General features: G+C 55.6%; 2 protein-coding genes and 1 pseudogene across 2 annotated transcripts; 1 reads left to right on the top strand and 2 right to left on the bottom strand.

The window, feature by feature from the left end:
* Positions 1-270: 270 nt before the first annotated feature.
* On the bottom strand, positions 271-7,083 carry BAK1 (BCL2 antagonist/killer 1). The gene is made up of 6 exons (XM_036887082.2): positions 6,735-7,083; positions 4,585-4,685; positions 3,534-3,669; positions 3,046-3,189; positions 1,782-1,962; positions 271-1,656 (listed from the first exon to the last, which is right to left on the bottom strand). Exons 2-6 carry the CDS (start codon positions 4,652-4,654, stop codon positions 1,552-1,554), a joined length of 636 nt encoding a protein of 211 aa, XP_036742977.1. The 5' UTR covers positions 4,655-4,685; positions 6,735-7,083; the 3' UTR covers positions 271-1,551.
* An 804-nt stretch (positions 7,084-7,887) lies between these two features.
* Positions 7,888-12,735, top strand: LOC118913244 (gametogenetin-binding protein 1-like). The gene is given in 9 exon segments (XM_057493872.1): positions 7,888-8,187; positions 8,190-8,472; positions 8,870-8,919; positions 8,922-8,988; positions 9,416-9,506; positions 9,743-9,890; positions 10,836-10,947; positions 10,949-10,973; positions 12,667-12,735. Coding segments are annotated over 9 exon segments (1,023 nt in total). The 5' UTR covers positions 7,888-8,009.
* Positions 12,736-19,864: 7,129 nt separating this feature from the next.
* Positions 19,865-22,842, bottom strand: LOC118913245 (40S ribosomal protein S11-like; annotated as a pseudogene).
* Between the last annotated feature and the right edge of the window lie 3,037 nt (positions 22,843-25,879).

Below are 25,879 nucleotides of genomic sequence, written 5' to 3'. Positions count from 1 at the left end.
CCTGACTTACTAAGGGGGTAGGAAACTTGACTGGGACACAAAGCTAAGAAAAGTGCCTAGAAAAGTGGCTAATAAAGGTGGGTAGGGGCCAAGAATTCCTAGGGTGCTAGGGCCTGGGGGTGCTGGAGAACCAGACCCAGCCAGTTTTCAACAGGATTGAAGACCTTATTCAGTAATAAACCAGTAATAAGCCAGGCATGCCCAGGTTCCCCCAATCCAGCCTGATGGAGAGCGGGGTAGCAGAAGATATAAAAAAAGTCTTAGACTAAGTGGGAGTTGGGGGATTGCAGTTTATTTTCAGACACACTCAAAGGGTGGGGGTGGCCAACAGGTTCCTTCTGCATCCCTTCCCTGACTTTGGCTTAATCAAGAACGTCTCTCCCCTTATCCCCAAACCCCTAGGCTGTGCCAGCCAGACAAGGTAACTCCCACCTCTATGCACGGGAAGAGCTTAGACAGGTGAGGAGTGTGGAGAGTGGGAGGGGGGCTGGGGAACAGAGTTCAAGTATTCACAGTCCCCCATCCACACCCCAGATTACACTGTGCCCAGGCCACGGGGGAGATTCCAATCCTGTGGTTTCTAGTGTTATTAACAGCCCTTCTCTCACTCAGAAACCTCAAGATGTGCTCCCTGCCCGCTTTCCCTGACAATAACAAAGTGGTCCTAAAGCCTACAGTCTGGGCAAGAAGGGGGCCTCAGCACCCCACTCCCCCAAGACCCCTGCCCTCTGTACCTGAAGTGATGGGGTGGGGTGAGACTCACTTGTAGTGACTGGGCTGGGAGCAAGTGGTAATAGGTAGGGGAAAGGGAGGGAATGGAGGAGCCCAGGAGGCAGGCTTGGAGGGTGAGTTCAGACAGCTCTGGCCTGCACCCCCACCCCACCCCCACCACCCCCAGGTCCAGAATCCCTGAGAGTCCACCTGAAAAGGCAGTGTGGGCTGGGGGGCGCGGGAGAACAGCTGAACGCCATCCTTCACCCCAGCTGGTCCTGTTCCTGGAGGGTATGATGCTTAGGAAGGGCCAGGACTGGGCTCCAGGCCCTGCTCTCCAGCTGATTTTCTGGAACAGTTGAATTCTGGGGAACCCAGGGTAGGCCTACAACCCCCACACCCTAACCTCCCTGGCTTGAGCAGTGCTGGGAATAGGGCCGGGCGGGTCCTCCCAAGGGTATTATAAAAAAGATAAAACCATTAAAAAACATCTCAGGGTAAGTGTCTCCCAGCCTCTTGATTCCCCAGCTTATCAATCTCCCCAATGCCCAACACACAGAGAGTCCCAGAGCAGACAGGGGTCCCAGAGAGCTGAGGAAGGAGGCTACAACCCCCTCTGACAGGATGGGGCCCAGAGAGGGGCTCACTAGCACCATGCAATGTTGGGGCACCCCTGTAGCCTGAGTGACCCCTAGGCAGGGGTCCTCTAAGCTGGAGTGCCCACTTGCTAAAGCTGCTGTGGTCTTGAGGGGAGACTCCTACCAGGGAGGGGACAGGGGGAAAAAGCCTTGGCTAAAGTCCAGGCAGGAGTCTCAGCTAGGGTCCTAGAGGGCTCCTGAGTCATGACTTGAAGAATCTTCGTACCACAAACTGGCCCAATAGAACCACAGCCAGAACTATTAGCACGTTCCGGATGGGGCCATTTCCCAAGTCCAGGGCTGCCACCTGCCAGGAGAGAAGAGTGGTCACAGAGAGGCTGGCAGCGTATGCAGACACCCTGGTACTGGGGTGGGGCTGGGAGAGGGGCAGCCCAGCAGCAGGGGAGATGCTACTAGGCCTTGGGCACTCACCCAGCCACCCCTTTGCGCAATCCATCGGGCAATGCAGCGACGCAGCATGAAGTCGGCCACGAAGCGGGTCACCTGCCCCAGGAAGCCGGTCAGACCACGCTGGTAGACGTGCAAGGCTAGGCGGTAGCCGAAGCCCAGAAGAGCCACCACCCGGCCCCAGTTGATGCCGCTCTCAAAGAGACTGTGGGCAGAGCACTGACACAGTTGGTGGAGGCCCCCAGAAGGCCCTTCAGCCTGCTTTCCCTCTCCCACCCCTTTGTCAGCTCTTCTCCCAGCTGGAAAGCAAAATGGCTTAGTTGTGAATCGAGGTGGCAGAGGCTGCCTACCCAGCCTCAATTTGGGAAGGGCCTGTGTCTCTGTGGAAGGAGAGAGCTCAGAGGGTGTATGATCAGCCTGCTGGCTGTTGCCCTGGTGCTACAGACACAAATGGGCACAGACACGGTGCAGGGCAGAGTGAGTGGGAGACAGCAAAGAGATTACCTGTGGCTGTTGCTGCTGGCCTGGCAGCCCGAGGGACAGCAGAGAGAAAAGGACAGAAGAGGTTAGGACAGGTCCTGGAATCACAGCAGGGTAGGGGTGGCCTCTATGGACAAGGGCAGGGTGTTTCAGCTCTGAGGACTAGTTCTAAATTTACCACCTACTCCTCCTACCTTCACCCTTCACGTCTATCCTGAGACTCACCTCCTAACCCTAGATGGTAACAATAGCTAACCCTGTAAGTATGCACACCTTTCTAAGCATATTTCCCCTGCTTTATGGATGAGGAGAAAGAGGGCTAGAAAGTTGCACAAAGCCAGTAAGTGGCCAAGTAAAGATCTGATCCTGGCATTTGGTCTCTTTAACCACACCAGATTGCCTCTTGGATGCCAAATTATGGCAAATGGAAGCCATTTGCACGGCCTAGTAGAGGTTAGCCTTTGCCATCTTTGGTGTGAAGTTATGCTCAGATTGGAAGGAGAGTTGTGTCCCAGGTAGGCTCAGGAGCTCTAGGGACATCCCCACCCCAGGCACCCCTCTGTAGTCTTGATCTGAGTGGGCAAGTCCTCAGTGCTAGACTCATGAGAACTGGGAGCTTATGCACCACAGATGAAGAGTCTGGGGCCCAGAGAGAGAAAGACAGGCCCAAGGCCACACATGTGTGAACGCAGACATGGGGATGGCAAAGCTATCTCCTGACACCGACAGAGCAGCATGCGCCTCCCATCCCTGGGCAGGGCACAGTGTGGGGGCGACAGCAAGGTAACGAGGCAGTGGCCAGGGCTACCTTGAGGCGATCTTGGTGAAGTACTCGTAGGCGTTCTCTGCCGTGGGCTGCAGGTGCTGCAGCATGGCCTGGAACTCCGAGTCATAGCGCCGGTTGATGTCGTCCCCAATGACGGCGAGCTGCCGACCCACCTGCCCCATGGTGCTGCAGGGATGGGTGGCAGCTATGTGAGCAGACAGATGTGCCAGGGCCTGGGCTCCAAGTGTACGGGTTCTGCCTGAGAGGCCCTGGCCTTGTGCATCCCTCCTTGGAGGACCCTGACAGTGCTCTCAGACATGAGGCCTTGGCCCAGGCACAAGGGGCAGGAATGTGCTAAGAAGGGTGCAAGATCCCGGATGGGGGTGGATAGCAGGATAAAAAAGAGGCAACAATGGCTGAAGACAAGACTCCCCCCACAAGCCTCCAAGCTCCCAGGACTTGCTCAGTGACCCCTTGTGAGTATCTGATTCTCTGAGATGTCCCCGGAGGTCCAGGGAGCTGCTACTCACCTGCTAGGTTCTAGGGGCAAGGTGATCATCTCTGGGTCAGCGGGTGCAGCTGCCCCCTCTGCCTCCTGCTCCTGCTGATGGCGGTAAAAAACGTAGCTGCGGAAAACCTCCTCCGTGTCCCGGGCTACCTGCTCCTCTGAGGATCAAAGCTGGGCGTCAGGGAAGAAGGGCTGGGCCCAGGTAGTCCTGCGCTTTATGGGTGGCTCACTCCTCCTCAAGGCCACAGCTGTCCTCGCCCATGGACAGAAGGTGCCTGCTTTAGCCCTTAGTTAACACCTAGTGTGTATGCTGTTTTCATTCAATCTTTACAACAGCCTGGTGACGCAGGTGATCCTCAGTTTACAGATGGGGAAACTGAGGCACAGGATGCTTAGGTAGCTTGCACAAGGTCACACAGCTAGAACGAGCAGTAAAGCCAAGATATGATCCCAGGCATGTGGGCCTTGAGTTTACTGTATTGTGTACATGTACCCAGCACTTGTGGCTTAAGAAATGTGGGAAACAAAATTTGAAATTATAACCTTGGGCCCAGAGGAGTCCCATAGGGAAACAGAGACAGACCTGGGACAAAATTCAAAGTCCAGGGAATGGCCTGTGCTGGGCCGTAGGCTGCAGGCGTTCCTGACGGCCCCCTTAGAAGAGGGGAGAAGGGCGGCTGTTTTACTTCCTCCCCAAAGTCGGAACAATTGCTCTCCCTGTTTAGCAGACCTGACGGGGTGACACGCCAAGTGACTTCCTTCTTTTTCCTACTGTGGGAATAAGAAGAGCCACCCCACCCCCTGCCCCGGAATGGTGCTGTTAGGCCCCCTCCGCTCATTCCCTGGTCTCCCTAAGCCTCTGCACCCCACGGGCCCAGATTCCTCCGCACTTGCAGGGCTTGACCTGACTGCACCGTAGCTTCTGAGCCCAGTGGGCCACCTCACTGGGTGGGGACTTGCTTTTCTCAAGGTAAGCAGACCGAAGCAGAAGGCCCTACCCACTTCTGCTCTCTCCGTCCCCTCAGATGGTCCTGGTGCTTAGAGGATGGGCAAGGGGGCCGAGAGACCCTTACCAGACGCGGAGGATGGGGCAGTCTCTCCACACTCCTGCCCGGGAGGACCTGGGCCTTGCCCAGATGCCATTTTTCGGGTCCCAGTGGAGGACAGTGTTAGCCTGTGGTGATGAGTGAGAAAAAGCAGAGACAGGAATGAGCAGGTGCCATCGACAGAGGTTCCCGCAGCCACCCGTTCCCCAAGATCCCACGGTCCTAGCTCCAACCACCTCTTATTTCTACCTACGTTGGATCCCTGTGGAGTCTGCTGGCAGAGTTAAAACTTACTGAGCGTTTCACCAGAAACCCTTTAAGGGAGAGTGAGTAAGCCAGGCTCACATCCAGGACCTGCTTGTGGCAGCCAGGTCCTGAGGTTGGGGGGGGCACAGCAGTGCCACGATGGATCTCAAAAGTCACTTTCACCTCCCTCCTGGGCAAGGCTAGTTTCAGACGCTGGGGGTTCTTTTCACTGCTCCTGGGGCCTCCTGCACCCTGCCCAGCACATGCTTACCACAAGCTTGGTAAGCCACCTTCCAGCCAGTGACACATGAAGCCTGTCCTAGAAGGTCCCACTTCCCCTTGGCTGGCCTGACCTCACCTGTTTCCAACTCAGACTTGTTAGCCACATTTCCTAAGCACCTATGGTATATTTCTCTCCCCACAGGTTGTTAAGACATATATACCCCACCTATGGTATACATGAACACTCCCCACAGGGTGTTAAGACATTGAAAGCGCATATTAATGCAGCACGGGCAGCATCATCACACCCATTTTACAGGTAGGAAAAGTGAGGAAACAGAGATTAGAGCCTGAGGCCACATAGTCAGGGAGTCAGGTTGGTCATTTGGATTTCCATGAGTCCATACATTCAACCCTCACTTAAGATTTAGTTTCCAGTTTGTGGCCCTCGGAAGGTGCTCTCTCCAGGCAGCTTTTTGGGTTTGTGCCCCACCTGTGCTCTTCCCATTCCTGCCTTGCAGTGACCTGAGGAAGCCTTCACCATGGCCCCCCACCTGCCTCACACATGTGCCCCCACGACACACTCTGTCCCCAGCAGTTTTTCCTCCTTGTCCATTCCTGCCCACAACCCTGATCTGCTCTGTGAACCCTCAAGAGGGAGTATTTCCTGGACAGAAGCTGTTTCACTTTCAATTCGCAGCCTTCACATTTCCCACTACCTCAAAGAGCCTCCAGCACCCAAGTGGGAAGCGTCTCTCCTCCTCCTCCTGCGGAGGGCGCAGTCCCACCTAGACCATGCACAGCTACCCCCTCCTCCCTGGAGGACCTGTGTACCCCCTCCTCCCTCTCAGGCCTGGGGCCACTTTCAAAAGTGCCCCAAGGGGTCTCCAAGACGGGGTGGGGGAGAGCTGTCCCATCTGTGTACTCAGCTCTCCACCCCTCTACTCAGGGAGGGGCAGGGAGAAGGCAGACCCTCTCCTCCTCCACACTGGGTGCCCAGCCTCATTATAAAACAGACCTTTGCCTGGCCCTGGCACACCACCATCCCGGCAACTCCTTCCCGAACAAGATGCCCTTCTTCCCCCTGGTCCCCAAAACCTGGCACCCCAAGGAGAGCAGGGCCAGAGGATGCTGCCTGCGCCTCCAGCTCCCTCTACCACTATCCCAGGCCAGGGGCTCACTGCTAGGGAGCAGGGGGCCTCAGAAAGGCCCCCAGAGCCAGACGCCTGTGCTGACCTGGGCCCACCCCTGCCCCCATCCAAGTGGCCTGACTTCCTGTAAATAGAGTCCTCCGCTGCCCTCCACCTGCTGGGCTTACTGGGCCCAGGATGTTCCCCAGCAGGGGATGCTTGGCTGTGCTATAGACCCAGTGTAAGGCTCCTGCCCGGGCAGCAGGAAGCACTGTTAAAGTTTTTCCCCTGCCCTTGACCTTGGCTCTGACCTCCACTCCCATCCCCCAGACTGCTGAAGGTCCTGGTTCTTGGCACCCATATCTCAGGCACCCAGGGCCAGGGCAAGAGGGGAAGCTGTCTGAGGGGCAGCCAGAGGGAGCCCTGGTTGGATCAGGACCCCCGGCAGGGACTGGCCGAACTGCCCAGTCAAGCCTCCAGTCCTTGCCTTCCCCACCTGGCTGCCTGAGGCATCCCTGTCCCACGATGGGCCTAAGGCTGCTGAGAGCTGGGAGGATGGGCAGGTCCCTCCCGCCTTACCTGCCGGGACCCTGGCCCAGGCCCGGGGTGGCTAGACGGGACTGAGGCCGGAGATCCTGCGGGGCCGGCGGCTGCTCTCAGGAGTAGGGTGCCCAGGCTTCGTTTCCAGGAACAGGAGTCGGTGAATTCCTGGGGTCCTCTGCCTGTCCCCGCGCGGCCCTAGGGACCCGCGAGGCTACGGCGACCATAGAGGTGCCGGCTTCTCCCGCTCCAATCAGCTCCCTCTAGAGGAAGTTGTCTGGGGCCGCCGGATGCGGACGCACCAGCCTATGGCCTGGGGGGTCGGTCTGGGCTCTCCGGGCTCGGAGGCGTTCCTGCCCAGGCTACTCCTGGCCCCAGCCGGGAAGGGTGGCTCCCCTTCCCCCACTGCTTTTCCCACACCCGATTCCCACTCCTCATCCTCGCTCTTTCCCCACTTCCGTCAATCAACAACAATAAAAAAGCCAGGATGGTGAAGTTTCTTAAGTACCCCGCTGTGTGCCCTGCACTTACCAGCTATTGTCTCTGTGAATCTTCTCAACGGCCGTTGGATGTAGGTTCTTTTGACTGCACCCATTTTACGGATGATACAAACTGGTTCTCTTCTGGTTTTAGGAACTCTCCCAAGGTCACTGTGCTGGGTTTATAATCAAGTCTGTAGGTACCATGGGGAATAATAATACTAAATTGAGATTCAACATGAGTATTAAGATTAATTGAGATTAAGACATGTACATCAGGCACCTCCGTGCTCTCTGGAGACAGGAAATCCTGCAGGTGATAGGCTAGTAGAGAGAGGTCAAAATACAGTGGAGTCTGTGCACCACCAGGGCACCTGCAAGCTGGATGCTGAGAGGAGAGAGAAGAGGACAGATTCTGTCCATGAGAAATAGTTCTCAAGGACGGAAGCAGCCACAGACAGGGAAGGACAAGCCAGGTGGTGAGAGGTGTGTGCAGAGTCCTCGAGAACCCCTGACCCACTCTCGAACCCCTGACCCATTCCCAGGGTCTGGGCCTCCCCAGCCTGCCCCCACCCCACCGCCCCGACCTCATGGAGCTTCACCCACGGCCCCCCTGTCTGGCTCCCCATACCTCCTTCCACTGCCCTCTCTGCCCCCAACTAACCCCCTCCATCATGTCCTCTCCCTTCCTCCTCCCCCCGCCCGCCCCAGCATATGCCTGACCTCTGCCTTTTAGAAGTACTGGAGGTTTTGATTTGAAAACTCCTCCTGTTGTTAAGCAGTTGGTCCTGGGGTGGCTGCTAGCGCCCCTCCCTGAGTCACAATCCCTCTCAGGATGGAAACCCCAGCTCCAGCTCCTCAATCACAGATTTTGGGCCGCTCCTCCATGTTCCACTTTCTCTGTAGCCTGGTGGGGAGCAAAGGCAGCCCAAGGTGCTCTAAGAAGGCCGTGTTGGGGGGTGGGGGTCAGGTATGCCCTTCCCAAGAGCGGAACTCCGCCCCCTTGATGACGAGCCGCCGGGAGGAGTGGGGAGGATGGAGCCCAGGCTGCCTGCCATGCTGCCCTCTAGCCTCCCTGTGGCCATGCCACTGCATGATCCTCCGGGGCTGGGGCTGGGGGACACAGGGGCCCAAACCCCCACCCCCACAGAGGTCCTGAGGGTTGTGGCCCAGGGTGTAGAGGTGGAGTACATCCTGCCCAGAGGAAGCCAGGAGGTGCTGGGCAACCTGTTTGAGAGGAGGGAAGATGAGGAGGAGGCAGCAGGGGAGGCGTCTGGGGATACAGGGACTTCACGCAGGTGAGGGGCTGGGCTGTGAGTAGTGGGAAGGGGCCTGGGATGGAGGTACTGGGCAAGGATATGGGCCTGGGATGGGAGGGCCCAAATGGGGAGGTAGAGGATTGGAACAGGGCACCTGGGTGGGGAAGGGACACACATCAAGGGTGGGGAGGAGCCTGGAGATGGGGGGTTGTCTGGGGGAGGAGACAGATCCTGGGGCCCTCTCACAGGTGAGTGGTTGCAGATGGAGGTGCCAATGATGAAAGGGGCCCAGGGGGCTGAGCAGGGAGCTGTTGGGACCAGGAGACTGAGGGGCCTATAGGAGAGACTTGCAGGGCTTGGCGGGGGAGAAGTTAGGCAGCGTGTGCCGCATCTCTGGGCCCACCTGCCAACCCACCTGACTATGCTTTGGGGTCAGGAGCCGCTTTGCCCAAGGCCTGGAAGTGGAGCAAGGATGCCTGCGTGAGGCCAGGGGCCAGTGGACGTCAGCCACAAGGCCTTCACCAAGGAGGAGAAGGAGTGTCTGCTTGCTGGTGAGTGTGATGGCCACAGACGTAGGGGAGGAGCCAGAGATTGACCCCCTTCCTCGAGGACTCTTCAGGACGGTGGGGCTGGAAGGACACAGGGCAGTCTGAGGGATGCTAGAAGTGGGGTGCCTGGCTTCACACTCCAACTCCACCTTGCCAGCTGTGTGGTGACAGCAAGGTGCTCAACCTTTTTGTCTCAATTTCATCATCTATAAAATGGGAATATAATATTACCTATCTCAGACGGCAGCTGCAATTATTAAGTGACATGTTCTTTGTAAAGTAACTAGAGCTGTGCCTGGAACACAGTAGCTGTTCGCTAAAGAGACAAGGAGACCTTAGCCGCTCAGCCTGCCCCGCGTCTCTGCCCTCCTGGGGCGGGGCCTGGGTCGCCCCGTTGCTGTCAGCCTGTCCGTGACACTGCGCCTTCACAGGAGACCTCAGGCTGGCTTCCTCAAAGATGGGGCAACTCCCTGCAACTGCCTCCTCACCTTGTACAGGCAGCTTCAGAAATCGGCCGTGGTCCAGGTGTGTGTGAACCAGGCTGGGGTCGTAGGGGCATGAGGCGTGGGTGGGGCCCCTTGCTGGGGCCCCTCCCCACCTCGGACTGGGCCCCAAGACACGTGGCTCTGGCCAGGGGAAGCAGTCCCCTTTCTTAACCTTTTGGGAGCTGTTCCCTCCTGCTTTCTGTTTTATCTGGGGGTGGGAGTGGGGCTGCAGGTTCACTCCTTCCTCGCCTGCCCAGTGACCCTGGCACACCTCAGTTTCTTCTCCAGGAAGGCTTGCCCCGCCAGGAGAAAGGCAAGGAGGAGGAAATGGAGGGAGAGGACAGCTTGTCCGAGCTCTGTGTCCCAGGCATCGTCACCCCCCAGTCGCCGCTGCATAAGACGTTTAAGTCAACAGATGCAGTGGGTAAATCAGTGCCGCCGCCCCCCCTCCCCCAATCTGCTCTCAGGCCAGAAAGCCCCGCTTCGGCAGCCGCTCATGAGTACAATACCAGTTCTTACCACCAGGTGGCGCCAGAGGACCGGAGATGGGGGATCAGAGTGACTGGGCTGGAGGACAGGCTAGTCTACCTAGGGCTCTCCTCCCTCAGGGTTTGGGCGGCAACAAGGTGGAGATTGTGACTGTGGCTGTGGCTCCTTGAGCGCCACCCTTTCCCGGCCAAGAATTCCAACTCTTTCGGTGGCCACCTCTATACCTGTTTTTCCCATCACGCACTGCGGTGACAGAGCCCAAGGGTCCCCTCTGCTGCCCAGACATGGTGAGCAGATGGTTCAGTGGTAGTAACATAACACAATAAATCATTTTTGACATTCACACAGCCGTTCCATGGGCCAGACCCTGTTCTAGGCACTTTTCACGAAATATCGAATCACAACTCTGAGGTAGGTCCTATTGCAGTATCCGCTTCACAGTGAGGAAGCTGAGGCAGGGAGGTTAAGTAACTTGTCCAAGGTCACACAGCTAGCGGCAGAACTGGGACTTGAACCCAGGCGGTTTGGCTGGTTCCAGAACCTTGCTCTCGAGTTGGTGGCTGGAGGTGGGGCAGATGTCTACCCCTCCTACACTCTCCCCAGGAGGTGAAGAGACCCACATTCCTGCTTGCAGGAGGGTCCCCCGTAGAAAGTGAGTTCCTTGGGAAGTCAGGGAGGTTGCGAGGCTGTGTCTGGCTGGCTTCAGGTAATGAAAGAAGAAAGGGCTGTGGCTGGGGGTAGAAGGGTGGGGGTGGGTGCGCAGGAATGCAGGGGGCTGGGCTTAGGTCCAGACAGCTGGAGCTGGCCCTCTTCCTTTGATCCATAACGCGCTGCTCCACCCTACCCCAGTCTGGCCCATGCCTGTGCCTCTGGCTGTCAGGTTTCATAGAGTCAGAGTTAAAGAAGCTTCTGGCAGTAGAGCAGGAGTCCCACCTCTGGAAGATGGGCAGCCAAGAGGGCCAGGAGCTGCTAACTCAGCCAGAGATCGTCCTGGGAGGCGGGCATTGTGGGTGGTCAGGTATCCCTGTCCTGTCCTGACCACCACCCACTGCCTGAGGCCCCTGGAGAAAGGGAGGCTGGAGGCCTCCTGCCTCCACAGGCCCCCAACCCTGGTTCTAGCTCCGCTGTCTAAGTAGAGAAGGCAGAGTCCCTTCCTGGTGGTGGTATTTCTGAGAGTAGAACCCTGACTCCCTTCATCAGTCTCTGTTTCTGACTTGACCCGCAGTCCAAATGTTCATTTTCAAGTCTTAACTTTGCAATTCACTTGCTGTGTGGTCTTGGACAAATGCCTTCTCCTCTCTGGACCTGTTACCTCATCTGTACAATGAGGCAATTTGTCTAGGTGGCTTAAAGGCTACCCTGTGCATCTGTAATTCACATATGGTTGCTCTTTTTCTATTTTCTCTCCCTCTCACATCCACCTACATCTTCTCTAACAAACACACCTAGGTTTGGGGAAGCTACCCCTCTGGGTCACAACTGAGACCACCCCCTGCCCACCCTTGACATCAGCCTTAAAGGTTAGGCCCGTGCCAGCTTCTCTGATGGCACATTCATGGGTCTGTTGTTGAAAAATGTGTTGGTATCCTTTTTGAGTTAATTCCCATTCATTCATCAGCTCATTCTTTCACTTGGTGCATGCTTGCCCCTAACAATCTGACTGATTGACAAAAGGAAAGCACAGGGCTTGGAGGCCAAACTCTTTAGTGGAAGTCCCTGCTCTGGCATGGCCTTGCTGCGTGGCTAGGAATGTGGGCCTTGGCTTCTTTACCTGTGCAGAGCACTGCTGTGGGGTCAAAGGACATGAAGGCTGTGTGACCATCACCCGCAAAGGGCACTCCGGCACTGAGGGCTTTACAAGCATTCGGGCTCTGGAACCACCCCTTGCATAGTGAATACCTGAAATACAAGCCCACCTGGCACTGAGGGCAGCCCACTTTGTCCTAAGCCCCAATGCCTGCGTCCCGGGGCGCCCCTTTGGGCTCTGGGGGATGATGCCACGCACCTTATCCTAAACCAACAGGTTGTCAGCTCTAGCAGAGCCCCTGGCTTTCACTTCTTCATGCTAAAGGGATCTCTCCTCACTTTCCCTCCCTCTCTCCTGTCCCAGGAGGCACAGTCCTGAGGCAGCCTGAACAGCACTGGGCAGCCCTAGGGAGTTCCTGGGTGGTAGCAAGCGAGGACCCAGTGCAGTCCTCACATTGGCGATAGAGCTGCCTCGGGAATATCTTCCTCCCACAGGTGTTTGAAGGGCCCTGTCACCACCCCTACTCTCTCCTTCTCTGCCTTCAGGGACGCCAAGCTGAGGGGGGAGGAAGCCGCCTCCCAACCTTTGGGGAACGCTGGGGATTTGGGGAGGAGTGCTGAGGCAGCCGGAACACCACCCCAGGCCAGAGGGGAGGGTACAGAGGCCCCTGGGCATGGTGTCCAGGACAGAGGTATGGGGAGGGGAGGGCTTGGCTGGGGTGCCTGACTCCTGGGGCTTCTGAGGAATCCCCTGGGTTGGTGGGTGAAGGGCCCCTTCATTTGTGGGAGAGAGGTGGCTCGGGGCTGGTGGAATTGAGCCAGCTGTGGGGACATGGGGGTGGCCAAAAGGTGGCCTCTGGGTGCTTGTCTCTGGGGGGTAGACTGGAAGGTTCTGGGGGTGCAGAACAGGGAGGGATAAGCCCAAAGAGGCTGGGGCACCTTCCTTTACCTACTTCTGTCTGCAGCACCTGCTCCTTGAGGAGACGGGCAAGATGGGAAATTGGCCTCCAGAGGGAAGATGGCACCGGCCCTGAGCCTTCGCTGCCCCCAGATCCCTGGAGCCCACCTGAGAAGTTGCCTTTTAGGGCACATTCAAGTTGCTCCTGGGACCAGCGGGTCTTGGGATAAACGGTGTCCGTGTGTCTGTAGGGTGGGCCTGCCCAGCAGCCTGTTCCCACCCATCGGACTCAGGCTTATTAGTAAAATCTGGTTTGCCTTTGGCCTCCTTGGCTTTCTGTCTGTGGACCCCACCCCTCATCCTCAACCAGGAGCAAGCCCAGTTTATCCAGGGTCTCAGTCTAGTCCCCAGTCTGTGCCCGCAGGGCTGCCAGGGCTGCCCCATTGGAGAGCCCTAGCTCCAGCAGAGGGGCTGCAGCGTGGCATCCGGGCTGGAAGGGAGGTTCGGTGTACCTGACCTGGGGGTGGGGAAGGGCCTGCGGCCCAGAGTGCCAGGGGAGCCCCTGCTGCCACAGGACCTGCCACTGTTAGTAAGAGTGTCCCTGACTTCCCTCTCTCCTAAGGTCCCAGGCCAGGCTTGCTGCCTCGCAGGGAGGGTCTGGGAATTCTCCAGCAGGAAGTTCCTGCCCAGCCAGCCCCAGGACAAAGCCAGGAAAGCAGCCCTGGTGGCTGTGGGGAGGTGGGGGCCTGGGCTGGGCATCAGGTGAGGGGTCCCTGGGGTGATACAGGGGGCTCTGTGCTACACGGTGCGGGCAGGGTGCCATCCAGCCACCCTGGTCACAGGGCCCTCTGCCACACTCACCTACAGGCACCTCTGGGGGTCTTGTGCAGACGGAGATCCAGACATCTAGAAGGCCCAACTCTGCCTAATCCCAGAAGCAAAGTGGGCTTGTGTTGGAGGCTCACGACACTGTTTTTACTGTCCATGGAAGGGCGCACCCTTGTATCTGGGTAGTTCCCGGGGATCTGATGGAAGGGAGGGACAGACCCGGTTTGGACACCAGGAAGTGCTGTTTGCCAGGAGGTCCTGCTGGCTCCCGGGAAGACCCCTGGCTCCTTCCCTTTCCTGTGTGTCCAAGGCTTTGAGCCCCCAGCGTATGAGTGAGAGAGAGAGAGAGAGCAAGCGACTCTTCTCAGCGCAACTGCTCTTCACAGAAGCTTGTCTGGCCTTCCCCGTGGGCCCCGCTGTGGCCAGCCTGAGGCCTGTTGCAGATCTGAAGTTCATCAGAACATGATGGTCACTCTTAGTGATCACTGTCACTGACCTGCTGGGTGGATAACACGTGCTTGTGGTGGGGCTGGGGACATTGCAGCCACCTGGCTTCTTGCCCTAGTGCAGCCCAGTCCAGCCCAGTGAAGGTTGGAATTCCAGCCTCCCAACACCCAGATGGAGTCAGGGGAGAGCCTGGAGAGTGCTAGTGGTTCACAAGCAGGCTGGGGTCTTTCTCCTGGGCTTCCCAGCAAGGGCCCCTGGAATCTTTGACTCAGGGTTTGAGCTGGGGGCTGGTGGGAGGGCCCGTCTGGACTGTCCCCCTGAGTCAGCTGGGAAGCAGCCTTGTGACCATATGACTCACCTGTGCACTAATGATTTCCTCCTGGAGTATTGGTTGTTGGGAAGGGTGGGAGCCTTGGAGGAAGGACTGTGGGCTCCCTGTTTGCACCTGGAAGCCCTAGACAGAATACCTCCCCTCCCTCCCCCTTCCTGATAGGCCCCCAAACCTTGTGTGGACTGTGCCCAGGCTGGGGTGGGGTGGGGGTGCAGGGTTCCTGGGCCCAGAGCACTCCAGGACAGAGCTTCTGCCCCCTGCTCTGTTGCTGTCTGGGTGGGGCTAGCCAGCACCTCCTAGGCCTTCCTGGGCACAGGCAGGCACCATGCTGGGTGGGGTGGGCTGGCAGCTGGCAGCTCAGGCTCCTTGGCTGTCTGCATGAGCCACGTGACCACTCATAGGCTACCTCAGCTCCTGGGGGCAGTAGCATCTTATCCTTGGACCCCAACAAGGGTAGGGCTGCTGGGAGCAAGGGGCCAGAAAGCTTGATTTAGTCCATGGGACTTGGAGCTGATCACTGCCCGCTCTGATCCTCTTTCCCTTTCTGTCAAGTGAGGATCATGGTATTGCCTCATCCACACACCGCCGCCCCGTTCACCCCTCCTACCCCAGATTCCTGGGAACTACAGAGGGAAGGTCTCTGAGGCTGTGGGGAAGGCCCAGTGAGCAAGGTTCATGATTTGCAGGGAGGGAGCCAGACATTTCTGAAAGGCTTCAAGGGAACACTGCAGATGCAAGGCCTGAGGACTGGGGGCATTTAAATGTGCCTTCCCCTCCTGGGTGTGCAGGCAGTGGGGGGAGGGCTGCCCTGCACCGCTGGGCAGTGGGCTCTGCACCGTGGTGCGTGGCTCAAAGGCCAGAGGGCTCTGAAGCCCAGTGCGGGCGCCTCTCTAAGTTGCTCAAAGGGCCAGCTGGGCCAGCAGTAGCCCCGTCAGGCTGTCAGGTCTAAGTTGGGCCATTATGTCAGAACTTGCCCAGTCTTTGCCTCTGTGAGTTTCTTTCTTCTTCCCCATCTCACTCTGTCTCTCTCTCTGTTGGATATCTGTGTGTGTGTGTATCTCTTGTGTGTTCCCCCCACCCATGCTTCTCTTTTTCTCTGTGTCTCTGTGTCTTTCTTACTTCATCTCTGGTGGGATAGAGGTCAGAAAAGCAGCCCCCAGATCCATTCTGAGGGTATTTGGGGTACTCAGTGGTGGCTGAAAGGAAGCTGCTGGGGAGGGAGGAGTGGGGGCGTTTCCTGGGGAATCGTGGGCAAGGTCACCTGCTGATGAGACAGTGGGGTGTTCCTCTCTGTGGGCTCAGGGGCAGGACCTTCAAGGAGGATACCACTTTGGGCTCCATCTGGAATCTCTGGTTGCCAGTCTTGCCTATCTGGGTTGAGGAAAGGGAAAAACCACCTCCATTATTTCCAGGTGGGAAATGAGCTAGAGAGTAGAGAGGCAGAGGAGAGCCTCACTGGGCAGGAGCCCGGGCTCCCGTCTGACAAGCTCGTGTGAATGCAGGCAGTTTCCATACCTCTCTGGGTCTCAGTTTTCACATCTGTGAAGTAGAAAAATCATGGGCATCTTGTGTGGGCCAAATGAAGTGCTATTTGGCATGGCAACAAGTACTTATTAAGCATCTACTACATCCCGTTCCTGTGCTAGGCCTGGGGGAACGGAGCAGTGAACAAGATGTATAAAACCTTCACTTCATTTGAGCATTTATTATTGCAGGTAGGACAGTAAACAGATAATGTATTGGAGTGACAAGCACTATGAAGAAAGGTGAAGCTGGGCGCTGTTTTAGACGGAGTGTTGGTGTGGGAAAGGCCTCTCCGAGTGATGTGTGAGCAGGGACCCCCAGAAGCGAGGGAGGGGTTAGGGAGGTGATGGAGAAAGGGCCTTACAGTGAGGGAACAGCTAGTGCAAGTGCCCTAAGGCAGGAGCCCGCCTAGTGTGTGAACAGACCTGTGTGGCTGGGTATAAGTGAGTGGGAGGGGGAGTGGCGGCAGGTGAGTTCAGGGGGGAAGGAGGGGATCGCACACTCCGCTGATCTGGGAGTTTGGGTTTGTGTTATCAGAGGAGAGACATGTGGTTTACATTTTAAAAGTTTCCGTCCCTTGGCTACTGAGGGGGACAGGGGTTGAAGCAGGGAGGCCGCTACAGAGACTGCTGGGATCATGGGCAAGGTGGCCTTACCGGCTGCTGTGTTTATTAGGAAAGAGGTACTGGGGTGGCTGGGAGGGCATCTTGACCACTAGGGAATGACCCTTGGCCCCCGCCTCTGCACAGAGTCAGTCGCTCCCCGAGTGGAACCTCCCCCCGCAGTGTAGAGGGTGGCAAGGGGCAGCCCGGGCCAGAGCCCAGGAAGGGCCTACAGTGGACAGCCAGTCCCACGTGGGCGGCTGCAGTAGGAGGGGGGCAGGAGGCAGGTGGCACCAGCAGGGTGTGTCAAATGAGCAAAGGCGTCCCAAGGGTCGAAGACAAATCCGTGCCCTCCTGAAATTTACAATCGGGGTTTGGACTAACAGACCCCTGAGATAAAAATCGGGCAATGGTGTTTGTAATACAGAGGAGGGAGCAAGTAATTTCAGTAGGGAGGAATCCAGAAGGCGTCAAGGAGGAGGCACCCTTTGTGATTTGGGCTTGCAGGAGGAGGGGAAATTTGGTGGGTGAAGTAAGGAGAGAAAAGCATGCCTGCAGGGGAGCCCCGTGGTGATGGGAAAGTGCTCAGTCTGCCCCATGACCCCACTTACCACCTCCCTGGCCAAGCCAGAGCCATTCCAGACGCCTCTTTCCTCGGCCTCCTTGTTCTGCCCACCTGTTCGTGTTCAGGCTTTCGCTCCCTGAACTCCGTCCATCTGCACACTTGCAGTCCCACGGCCTTTGCAGGGGCCCCCAACCACAGTCACAACTTCTCATTCTCTCAAAGCTTCTGCCCCACCCCCCCACCCCCACTGCCAGTCTTCCCGCCCCCCCTCCATAACTCCTACACACCCTATACAGCGCAGTTCAGGCACCTCCTCTCCTGGCATGTTCACAGCCCCCTGGCAACTGGCTAAGAGGATCCTTTCCCCTATGCTGGACATTCACACCGTGAAGGCAGGCCCTGGGGGACTTTCTCTCCATGTCTGCAATGTCCAGGCGGGTGGCTGGCACAGAGCAGGCTCAACACATGGTGCTAGATTCAATCAGCATGGGGGGTGGGGAGGAGGGCTAGGAGGGCAGACAGGAGGAGGAGGGCTCAAGGATAGAGCTGGAGAGATAGGCAAGAGCCACATCGCAGAGGGCCACGTATGCCAACCCAGGTGGCCTGGCATTCATCCTTAGGGCAGTGGGAGCTGTAGAGGGCTGTAAAGCTGGGAAAGTGACATGGTAAGATATATAGTGGAGAACGGAGTACAGAGGACAGGGGTCCAATTAAAAGGCTGTCACAGTTGAGAGGGGTGTGGGCCTGAGCTGAGACAGTGGCAGATGGGGTGGCAGGAGGATACCTGGAGCTAATTCTGCCTGTCAGGAGAAATTAGGCAATGTGCGGAGTCATTTCTAGTTTTTCACAACTTGGAGGAGGGTGCTGCTACATCTATGGGCAGAGACCTCTCTGGTGTGGTTTTCTCATTCTTCATAAATGTTATTAGGATAATTAAATGGGTGAATACAATGTTTGGTGTTTAGAAAAGTGGATGATAAATATTAAGCACATCTAACATGAGCTTCTATTATTTTAAAACAAAAACCCTCTGGAGTTCTACCCTGGCTCCTAAGTGAGAGCTAAAGTCCTTCCAAGGGCTGATAAGACCCCTCTTCATCCAGTTCCCTCTCCATCTCTGCCCCCAACTCCTGCTGCCTCCTTCTTATCTATGTGCTCTGGCCACGCTGGTCTCTTTGCTGTTCCTTGCACATGCTCAGCCCACACCTGCCTCAGGGCCTTTGCACTTGCTATTCCCTCTGCCTTGGAGGCTGTGCCCCAAGGAGTTTATGTGACTCATTGCCTAGAGGTTTTTGCTTAGCTGTCACCTTCTCAGGGGATATTCCTTAACTCCCATCTATTTATTCCCCAACCCCCATCTATTTATTCCCCAACCCCCATCTGGGTCTCTCCTTGTGCTCCTGCTCTGCTTTATTTTTCTTCAGAGTACTTTCATCCTTGAATATATCAAATTTTAAACTTATTTATGTATACTTCATGCGGGAAGGCATTGTTGCCTGTTTTGCTTGCTGCCATGTGCCCAGGGCCTGGAAGCTTACTGTACATTCCAAGTGTTCCTTAAATATTGCTTAAATGAATAAATGAATGAAGGGAGTAAAAAGCCCCACCAGGAGTCAGAGAGGGAGTAGGGGAACGGAGAGAAGGTAGAACTGGAGAGGGGAAGGGAGGTCCTGAGTGGACCTATGGGAGGGGTCGAGGTCCCAACCTGGCCTGCAGCACAGCCCCTTGTTCCTCTGCCCTCCCCAGACCTTCCATCCCAATCTGCTTGCTGGGAGCCTCCTGCAGACAGTGCCCTATTCTGCCTGCCAGGCCCTGAGCATGGCTCCCCCAGTCCAGAACAATGGCCAGGCCTGAACAAAGTGTCCTTTCCCTCTGATAAGCTACCTCCTTCCAGGGGCACACAGGACAGGACATGTCCAGCTGCTCAAGAGGGGCCTGAGGGCCTGAGTGGGTCTCTGCAGTGGGCATGGCTGCTGTGGCAGCCTCCCTGCCTATACACTGTGCAGAGGGGCAAGGGCCAGGTCAGGCTTGCCCACCACCAATCTCAACCTATACTCACTCCTCATTTGTTCAACAAATCTCTACTTGGGAGTACAGCTGTGAACGAGTTCCTGCTCTGGTGGGAATGCGGGTGAGGGGAGACGGAGACTGAGGGACAGGCTGCCTTGCTCTGGGACACTGCTCCGTCTTGGCTGCTCTGCCCTAGGCTATTATGTGTGAGTATGAGGGCTGGAGCTCTAAAGCAGCTTTAGGGACGGGGTGGGGGTGGGTGGGGGGCAGGCCAGTACTGAAGGGGTGTGTCACCTGGCCTCAGGGATAGGGACTGAAGACTGTGGGTTTATCCAGGTTTTCGAGCCCTGAGGCTCTCCACGCCGACCTCTGCAGGTGTTTCCACTGTGGGCCGTGTGCTGTTAAGAAGCTCAGTGGGGTCTGAGGATTGGCCATTTGGCCACGGCCAGCTTCTCTGAGCCCTGCACCCTGAGATCCCAGGACCAGAGTCCCAGCCCCTCTCGTTCCCACAGGCCTCCTTCATGCTCAGCACACACATTTGACTTGGCTCCTCCCTTCTTTTTTCTTTATAATTTTTTTTATTGAAGTATAGTTGATAAATAGTAGTATATTGGCTTCAAGTATCTAACACAGTAGTTCAGCAGTTACACACATTATTAAATCCTCACTCTGACTAGTGTGGTTACTATCTGTTAACATTAGAACCATTGACTATATTCTCCATGCTGCACTTCCATCCATGTGACCAATTTACATTATGATTGAGAATTTTTGTGCCCCTTTATCCCCCTCACCCTCCCCACCCACCTACCCCTCCCCTCCCCCATGCTCACTACCAGTCACTTCCTGTGTCTATGAGTCTACTCCTATTTCTTTAATTTTATTTTGCTTTATTTTTATATTCCATAAATAAGTGAAATCATATGGTATTTGTCTTTATCTGCCTGACTCCCTCTAGATCCATCCATATTGTTGCAAATGGCAGGATTTCTTTCCTTCTTGTGGCTGAATAATATTCCATTGTGTTTATGTACCACATCTTTATCCATCATCTATTGTTGGACATGTTGGTTGCTTTTGTATCTTGGCTGTTGTAAATAATGTGGCAATAAACATAGGGGTGCCTATATCTTTTCGAACCAGGGATTTTGTTTTCTTCTGGTAAATTCCTAGAAGTGGAGTCCCTGGGGCTCAACCCCTCACTTCTGAAGCCCTTTCCTCTCTGGGTCCTTGTGGGTAAAATTGTAATATTTCCAGAATTTCTCACCTGGCTTTAGTGCATCTGCATATCAACAGGAGTTCCTCAGGGTGGAGTGCAGTAGTTCATCTCCATATCAGTGGGTGATTACTTGGGCAACAGAGGGCTTATCTGAACCTGAGAGGTTCGGAAGAGGTCTTGTTGGTTTCTGTCAAAGCAGGAAAGAGATGGCCTCCCCCCAGACTGCAGTTTGTAAGCAATAAACGAGTTTTAACCTTCATTTCTGCCTTCGATTTATTTCAGTTTTAGAGGTATTTTGCTCTGGGATTTCCTCTCTCCAGAGTTACAGTCCTGCTTCAACTTTCCCATTGTACCTGAAAATTTGTGTTTGGGGGGGTGTTTAGTAACAGCACTGTATCTACCAGTGGGCAGAGTGACCCTCCCACACTCACCCGCACACTCACCCACACACGCAGTTGACTGCACATACGCATGTGGACCCTTAAATACCCTTTGGGCCATGCACACACTCCCCTCCCCATACCGCCTCAGATTGCTTATCTGCCCTTGAATGTGGGAGGGCAATGACTGCTTCCATCAGTAAAATACAAAGGAAGTGCAATGACTGCTTCCATCAGAAAATACAGTGAAAGTGACACTGTGTGACCATGGAAACTTCGTTGTGAAAGGCCACACAGGTTCCTCCTGCTTCTCTTAGGACACTTGCTCTGGGATAAGCCAGCCCCCATGTAAGAAGTCAGCTATGTTGAGATTGCCAAGCAGGAGAGACCACATGGAGCCCGGCTCATCCACAGCCAGCTGAACTTCCAGCCACATCCCGAGCCACCTGCCAGCCGTGGAAGGGAGCTGACTCGCACATCCAGACCGGGTGAGACTTTCAGATGACTCCAGCCCTGGCTGACATCTGACAGCAATCACGAGTGAGCCCCCAAGAGACAACTGCCTAGCAAGCCATTCCCCAATTCCTGACCCACAAAACGTTAAGCAAAAACAAACAAACAAACAAACAAAAAAACCCAGCTGTTGTTTCTCACTGCTACATTATGGGTAATTTGTTATGCAGCAATAGTAATGAATACATTGCCCTCAAACCTTTCCTGATGCTTCTCTTAGTTCCCTTCCCATCTCATGTCCCAGACTGAATCCCTCCTGGACAAGACCCTAAGCCTGGAGATGGCTCCCTGGACTCTGGAAAATGCAATGGGGGGAGCTGGGGCAGGCTGCCCACCCTCCTGCTGGCCCCCAGGGGGTAGTAAGAGTGCTTGGCTTACCCCCGAGGGCAGGGACCAACCAAGCACCTGGCTGTTGGGTGGCACCTGCACGCTGGTCCCTCTTCTGCCAGGACCAAGGTATCCCTGGTGCCCACCTCTGTGCCCTGAGTCCTCAGGCAGGCCCTTAGCCAGGCCCCACCCTCAGCCCCTGGCACCCCATGTCTCCAAGACCCAGCCTCCTATCCCTCTATTGGCTGAGCAGGGCTGGAGCTGGATGAGGACAGGAGAGCCCATCGCCAGAGCTCAGAGCTGTGGGAAGCCAGGGCCTTGGGCGTGGCTGAGGTTTGAGTCAGTACCAGAACTACTGACTGGTATGGGGACTATACGTCAGAGATGTCTGTCATCTTGTTGATACTCAAGATGATCTGCTATGGTTGGTAGCTCATTATCTGCATTTGATAGATAAGGACACTGAGGTTTAGGGAAGTCATTTGTTCAAGGTGAAGAGCTAGGAGGTGGCAGGTAGGCCTGGAGACCTTGGTGGTGGGCCCTGTGCACTGACTGTCCCATGGAGGACAGTGGTCCTTGGCACAACTTCTTGGAAAGCGGAATATTTAAGCTGAGCCTTGAAGGGTGAGCAGACATGGAGAAGATGGAGAATCTTAGAGAATGCCTGGGGCCTTGGTTTCCTCATCTTTCAGGTGGAAATAACAGTACCCCTCTGTAGGGCCTTTGAAGATGAAGTGAGTTGATAGAGACAAAGAGATTGTACTACGTGTTCAGTGAATGCTAATTCTTATTGGCTATGAATGGGAACAGTGTGAGCTGCTGGGTGTGGTCCTGGTTGGAGGCCTGAACAGGTTCTGGAGGCAGCCTTCCAGCTCCTACTCCCAGCACCCAGGCCCCGAGGGGACGGAGCTGGAGAAGCTAAAGGCAGGCAATTATTTTGGAACCCCTGATTTTGGATTTTCACTCAGGCAGCCTGGCAGAGTCCTTTTTGTTTGTTTCAAGATTGGGAAAATTACTTTGTTTGGGGGAGTGGGCAGGTGTCCAGTCTCAGAACTGCTGGAATTGCTTCTTGGTGCCAGCAGCCTTGGTGACCTTGAGCGTGTTGAAGTGCACAGTCTTGCTCAGGGGCTGGCACTCGCCCACATGACAGTGGAGTAGAGGAAGTCTCGGCGGGTGACAACAGTCCTCTGCATTTTCATCTTGGTTGCCGCACCAGACTGGATCTGCCCTCGGATGGAGACATTACCAGTAAGGGGCATTTCTTGTCAGTGTAGGTGCCTTCAATGGCCTCCTTGGGCATCTTGAATCCCAGACGGATGTTCTTGTAGTATTCGGGGGCTTCTCTTTGCCAGTTTCTCCAAGCAGAGAAACCCTCTTCTTATTTTGAACGCTGGTTGGCTGCTTTTGGTAGGCATGCTCAGTCTGAGTGTCCACCACCTCCCTGGCCACCTGGAAAAAGGGGCATATTCCTCTTTGAAAGAACTCTACAACCCCCATCATCCAGTCTCCGCATGTCCCATGCCTGACAGCCTGCAAGTCCTCCCTGCTGCCTAGCCTCTTTTCCTCCTGCTTTGTATTTTGTCTGTTGAGACCAAGGGGCTGCTGATGAATCGTAGTGGTTGGAGCCACAGTCCGCAGACACCAGGGCAGGTGCAGCCTGCACATGGCCCACAGACTACAGTACTCAGAGAAAACCCATCCTGAGTGTGGACGCCCACCTGGCTCGGGATGAAGCTGGGCAGGCCCCCCTGGAAGCTGGAGTCAGAGGCAAGATCTAAGCCTTGGCGACGTCTCTGTCCTTGGGAGGTGGCAAGGCTCCTCTCAGCCACCACTGGGGCAGGGTATGTGAGGGCAAAGGAACAGCCCTGTCAGGCATAACTCCTAGTGAGCAAAGATTCCCCTCCAGAGATCCCTGCCTCTAAGCCTTCTACAGACTGACTAATCAACAGGTTCCGGGCTCAGGCAGGCCTGAGTGTGAGTTCCTGTTCTGTCACTTATAAGCTGACAATTTCGTCTCCCTGAGCCTTTATCTATGACATGGGGACCCCTTGCTGGCTGTACGATCTTCACCAACCTATTAGATTTCTGTTCCGCATCTGCAGGATGGGAATGATCTATTAGTTCTTTGATTGCTGTTAAATCCCCTCAGTTCTGTGAGCCTCAGTTTCTTCATCCATAAAATGGGGACAGGAAGAGGCCAGCTTAAGTGCACTAGGGCAGCCATAGCACCATCTAGGGATGAGCAACAGGTGTTGGCAATGGCTGGTGGTTATTATATAGCAATGGACTCCCCTTTTTGGCTTCCACCCAGAATGCCTTGACTTGGGAAGCCTTCCCCTCTGCTCTCCCAGATAACACTGGACAAATACTGAGGACTGGCTATGTGCTGGGAGATACTCCTGGGAGTGGCTACGTTTAGAAAGAGGGTGTAGAACGATGGCAATACCTGCCAAAGGAAGGACCTGCTGAGGCTCAGGGTGGCCTGACCCGTGTTTGTCAAAGGCCTGCTGGGAGGCAGGGGCTGGGCATGGGCAGGGGCCAGGGTGACCAGGGCACTGAGGTGCTCCGGCTTCCCTCACCCTCCTGCCCCTTTAGAGTGTCCAGCACACAGCACATGTCAACAAGTATTTGTCAAGTGGCTGAACAAAGCCCTCCTCACCAGACTTCTTGCCCCGAAGGTTAGAGGCTGGGTTTGTTCATCGCAGACCAGGAGGGCGTCTTCCAGAGAAAAGCCCATCTAACTCTGAAGGTCCAAACTCAGAGAGTTTCTGCAGCACCTGGGGCTCAAGAAGGCAGCACCTTGCATAGTATCTTGGATGCATCTGGGCACCCCAGGCTGCCTCCAGAGGTCCTAGTGTCTGGGTGGGAGTAGGAGACGTGCCTCCCCAGGCCTCAGTAAGGCTCCTGCTTCCTCTTGGGCTGGAGAGGAAGAGAGCCCATGAACTCAGTGGGGGTGTGGGAGGAAGAGGCTGATCGCTTAGCCCAGGAATCCCTCCCCTCCCAGCTGCTCCATTGGGCCAGCAGCCTCCCCCGCTGCCCCAGGACAAGGGCCCCAGTGTCTGCTCAGCTCTGGGCAAACAGCAGGCCTTTTCTCTTTCTTCCCTCTGGAGTGCCTGGGCCATGACCCCTCCCTGCCCCTTCAGAAGGGCACGGCACACCCTTCACTGCAGGACCTCTGCCTTCCAGATGATCCAGAAACAGAGGCTGGCAAAGCTGACACAGGAACAGGTCCCATTCGGTGGGTGAACCCCTGTATTTTGGCTATTCCCAGCTTTGGCTGGGCAGCCCAGGCAAGGGCTATCTCACAATCCTTCAGTTCTGCCAAGGTGGGTGTGGGGTGTGGCTGGAGGCCAGGGCCCAGCCCAGGTGGACTTGATATCATCCTGTTTGCCTCCTGCTAGACAAAGGCTGCTCCTGCCTGGCCCTGGCCCTGGGGAGGTTTTCCTTGTTGGTCCCCTTTCCCAAGAGGGCCACAGGGTAATACCCGCTTCTCCTTCTAACCTTATTGGGAGGTGAGGTGAAGAGGCCTGCACGTGCTCAGAGGTCTGTGTAGCTTCCTGTCATGCTGCAGGGCCCCCTCCTAAATCTGGAAGTAGACAGAATTGCCAGAGGCTTCCCATCTTTTGGGGAGCTCCTGCCAAGGTACTGAGCTGGGCATAAGGAGGGGGTGACATCACAGAGCAACTAGGAACTGTAACCAAGCAGCCTCCACTGTTATCTCCACCATTCCTAACTCTAACTTAGAACTCGGGGGTTCGCAGCTCATTACAGCCCCTCATTCCAACTTCCTCCCACTGGCCAGTGGGTGTAATGGGCTCTCAATAACTGTTCGATCAGGGTGGAAACTCAGAGCTGTGATTTCTGGAGGTCTTGATAAAATCTTCTGCCTCATGAATGTTCCCTCCTTGGGCATCCTGTAAATTCCACCATTAGACTGTCATTTCTTTAGATATTCAAGTACTTTTGTTTATTGATAACCTCAGGACTATGTAAATAAGGACAGTTTCAGAAACTAGTTGTTGTCTGAGCTAAGTGCTTTACAGAGTAGTTACTTATGGTAGATATTCTCCATCCATGCCTCCAAGTACACTGGGCGCTCTTCTGTGCTTGCTCTGTGCGTGGGGAGGCTGACCCCTATGGCCTGAATTACACAGGTTCTGCCCTCTGAGCCAATGGGAAATATGGGTAAGAGACAGGAGGGCAGGAGGAGGGGTGTTTATTCCATTGGCTCCTTTTCAGGCCTGGGCTGGTAACAGCTCTGTGCAGGTGCTAGCTCCAGGGCACTGCCCCCGTCCCTTACTGGTGCCCTTCCCCCTGCCTGGGCCTCTGCAAGTCATTCACTCATTAACCTCTATTTAGTCACTCGTTGGGGATGTGTTGCCAGTTTCCCTCCAGGATCTTACTAACACAGCTCTGTATTCTTATTTTACACACAAGTGAGGCCCAGAGAGGCTGGGCAGCTGCCCTGTACAGCTGACAAGTAGTCAGAGCCAGGACTCCAGTGAGGTCTTGCCCCAGGGCTTCTGCTTTCCAC

The sequence above is a fragment of the Manis pentadactyla genome, chromosome 16 (genome assembly GCF_030020395.1).
Source record: "Manis pentadactyla isolate mManPen7 chromosome 16, mManPen7.hap1, whole genome shotgun sequence".
NCBI classification, from domain to species: Eukaryota; Metazoa; Chordata; class Mammalia; order Pholidota; family Manidae; genus Manis; species Manis pentadactyla.
Note: the sequence above shows the minus strand (reverse complement) of the source record. Positions and strands in the feature narration are given on the sequence as shown.

Coding starts and splice junctions, on each gene's coding strand:
- BAK1 (XM_036887082.2), bottom strand. CDS start 4,654: ATGGCATCTGGGCAAGGCCCAGGTCCTCCCGGGCAGGAGTGTGGAGAG. Junction 3,670..4,584: donor TGCCCCATCCTCCGCGTCTG/GTAAGGGTCTCT, acceptor TTTGATCCTCAG/AGGAGCAGGTAGCCCGGGAC. Junction 3,190..3,533: donor TTGCCCCTAGAACCTAGCAG/GTGAGTAGCAGC, acceptor CCATCCCTGCAG/CACCATGGGGCAGGTGGGTC.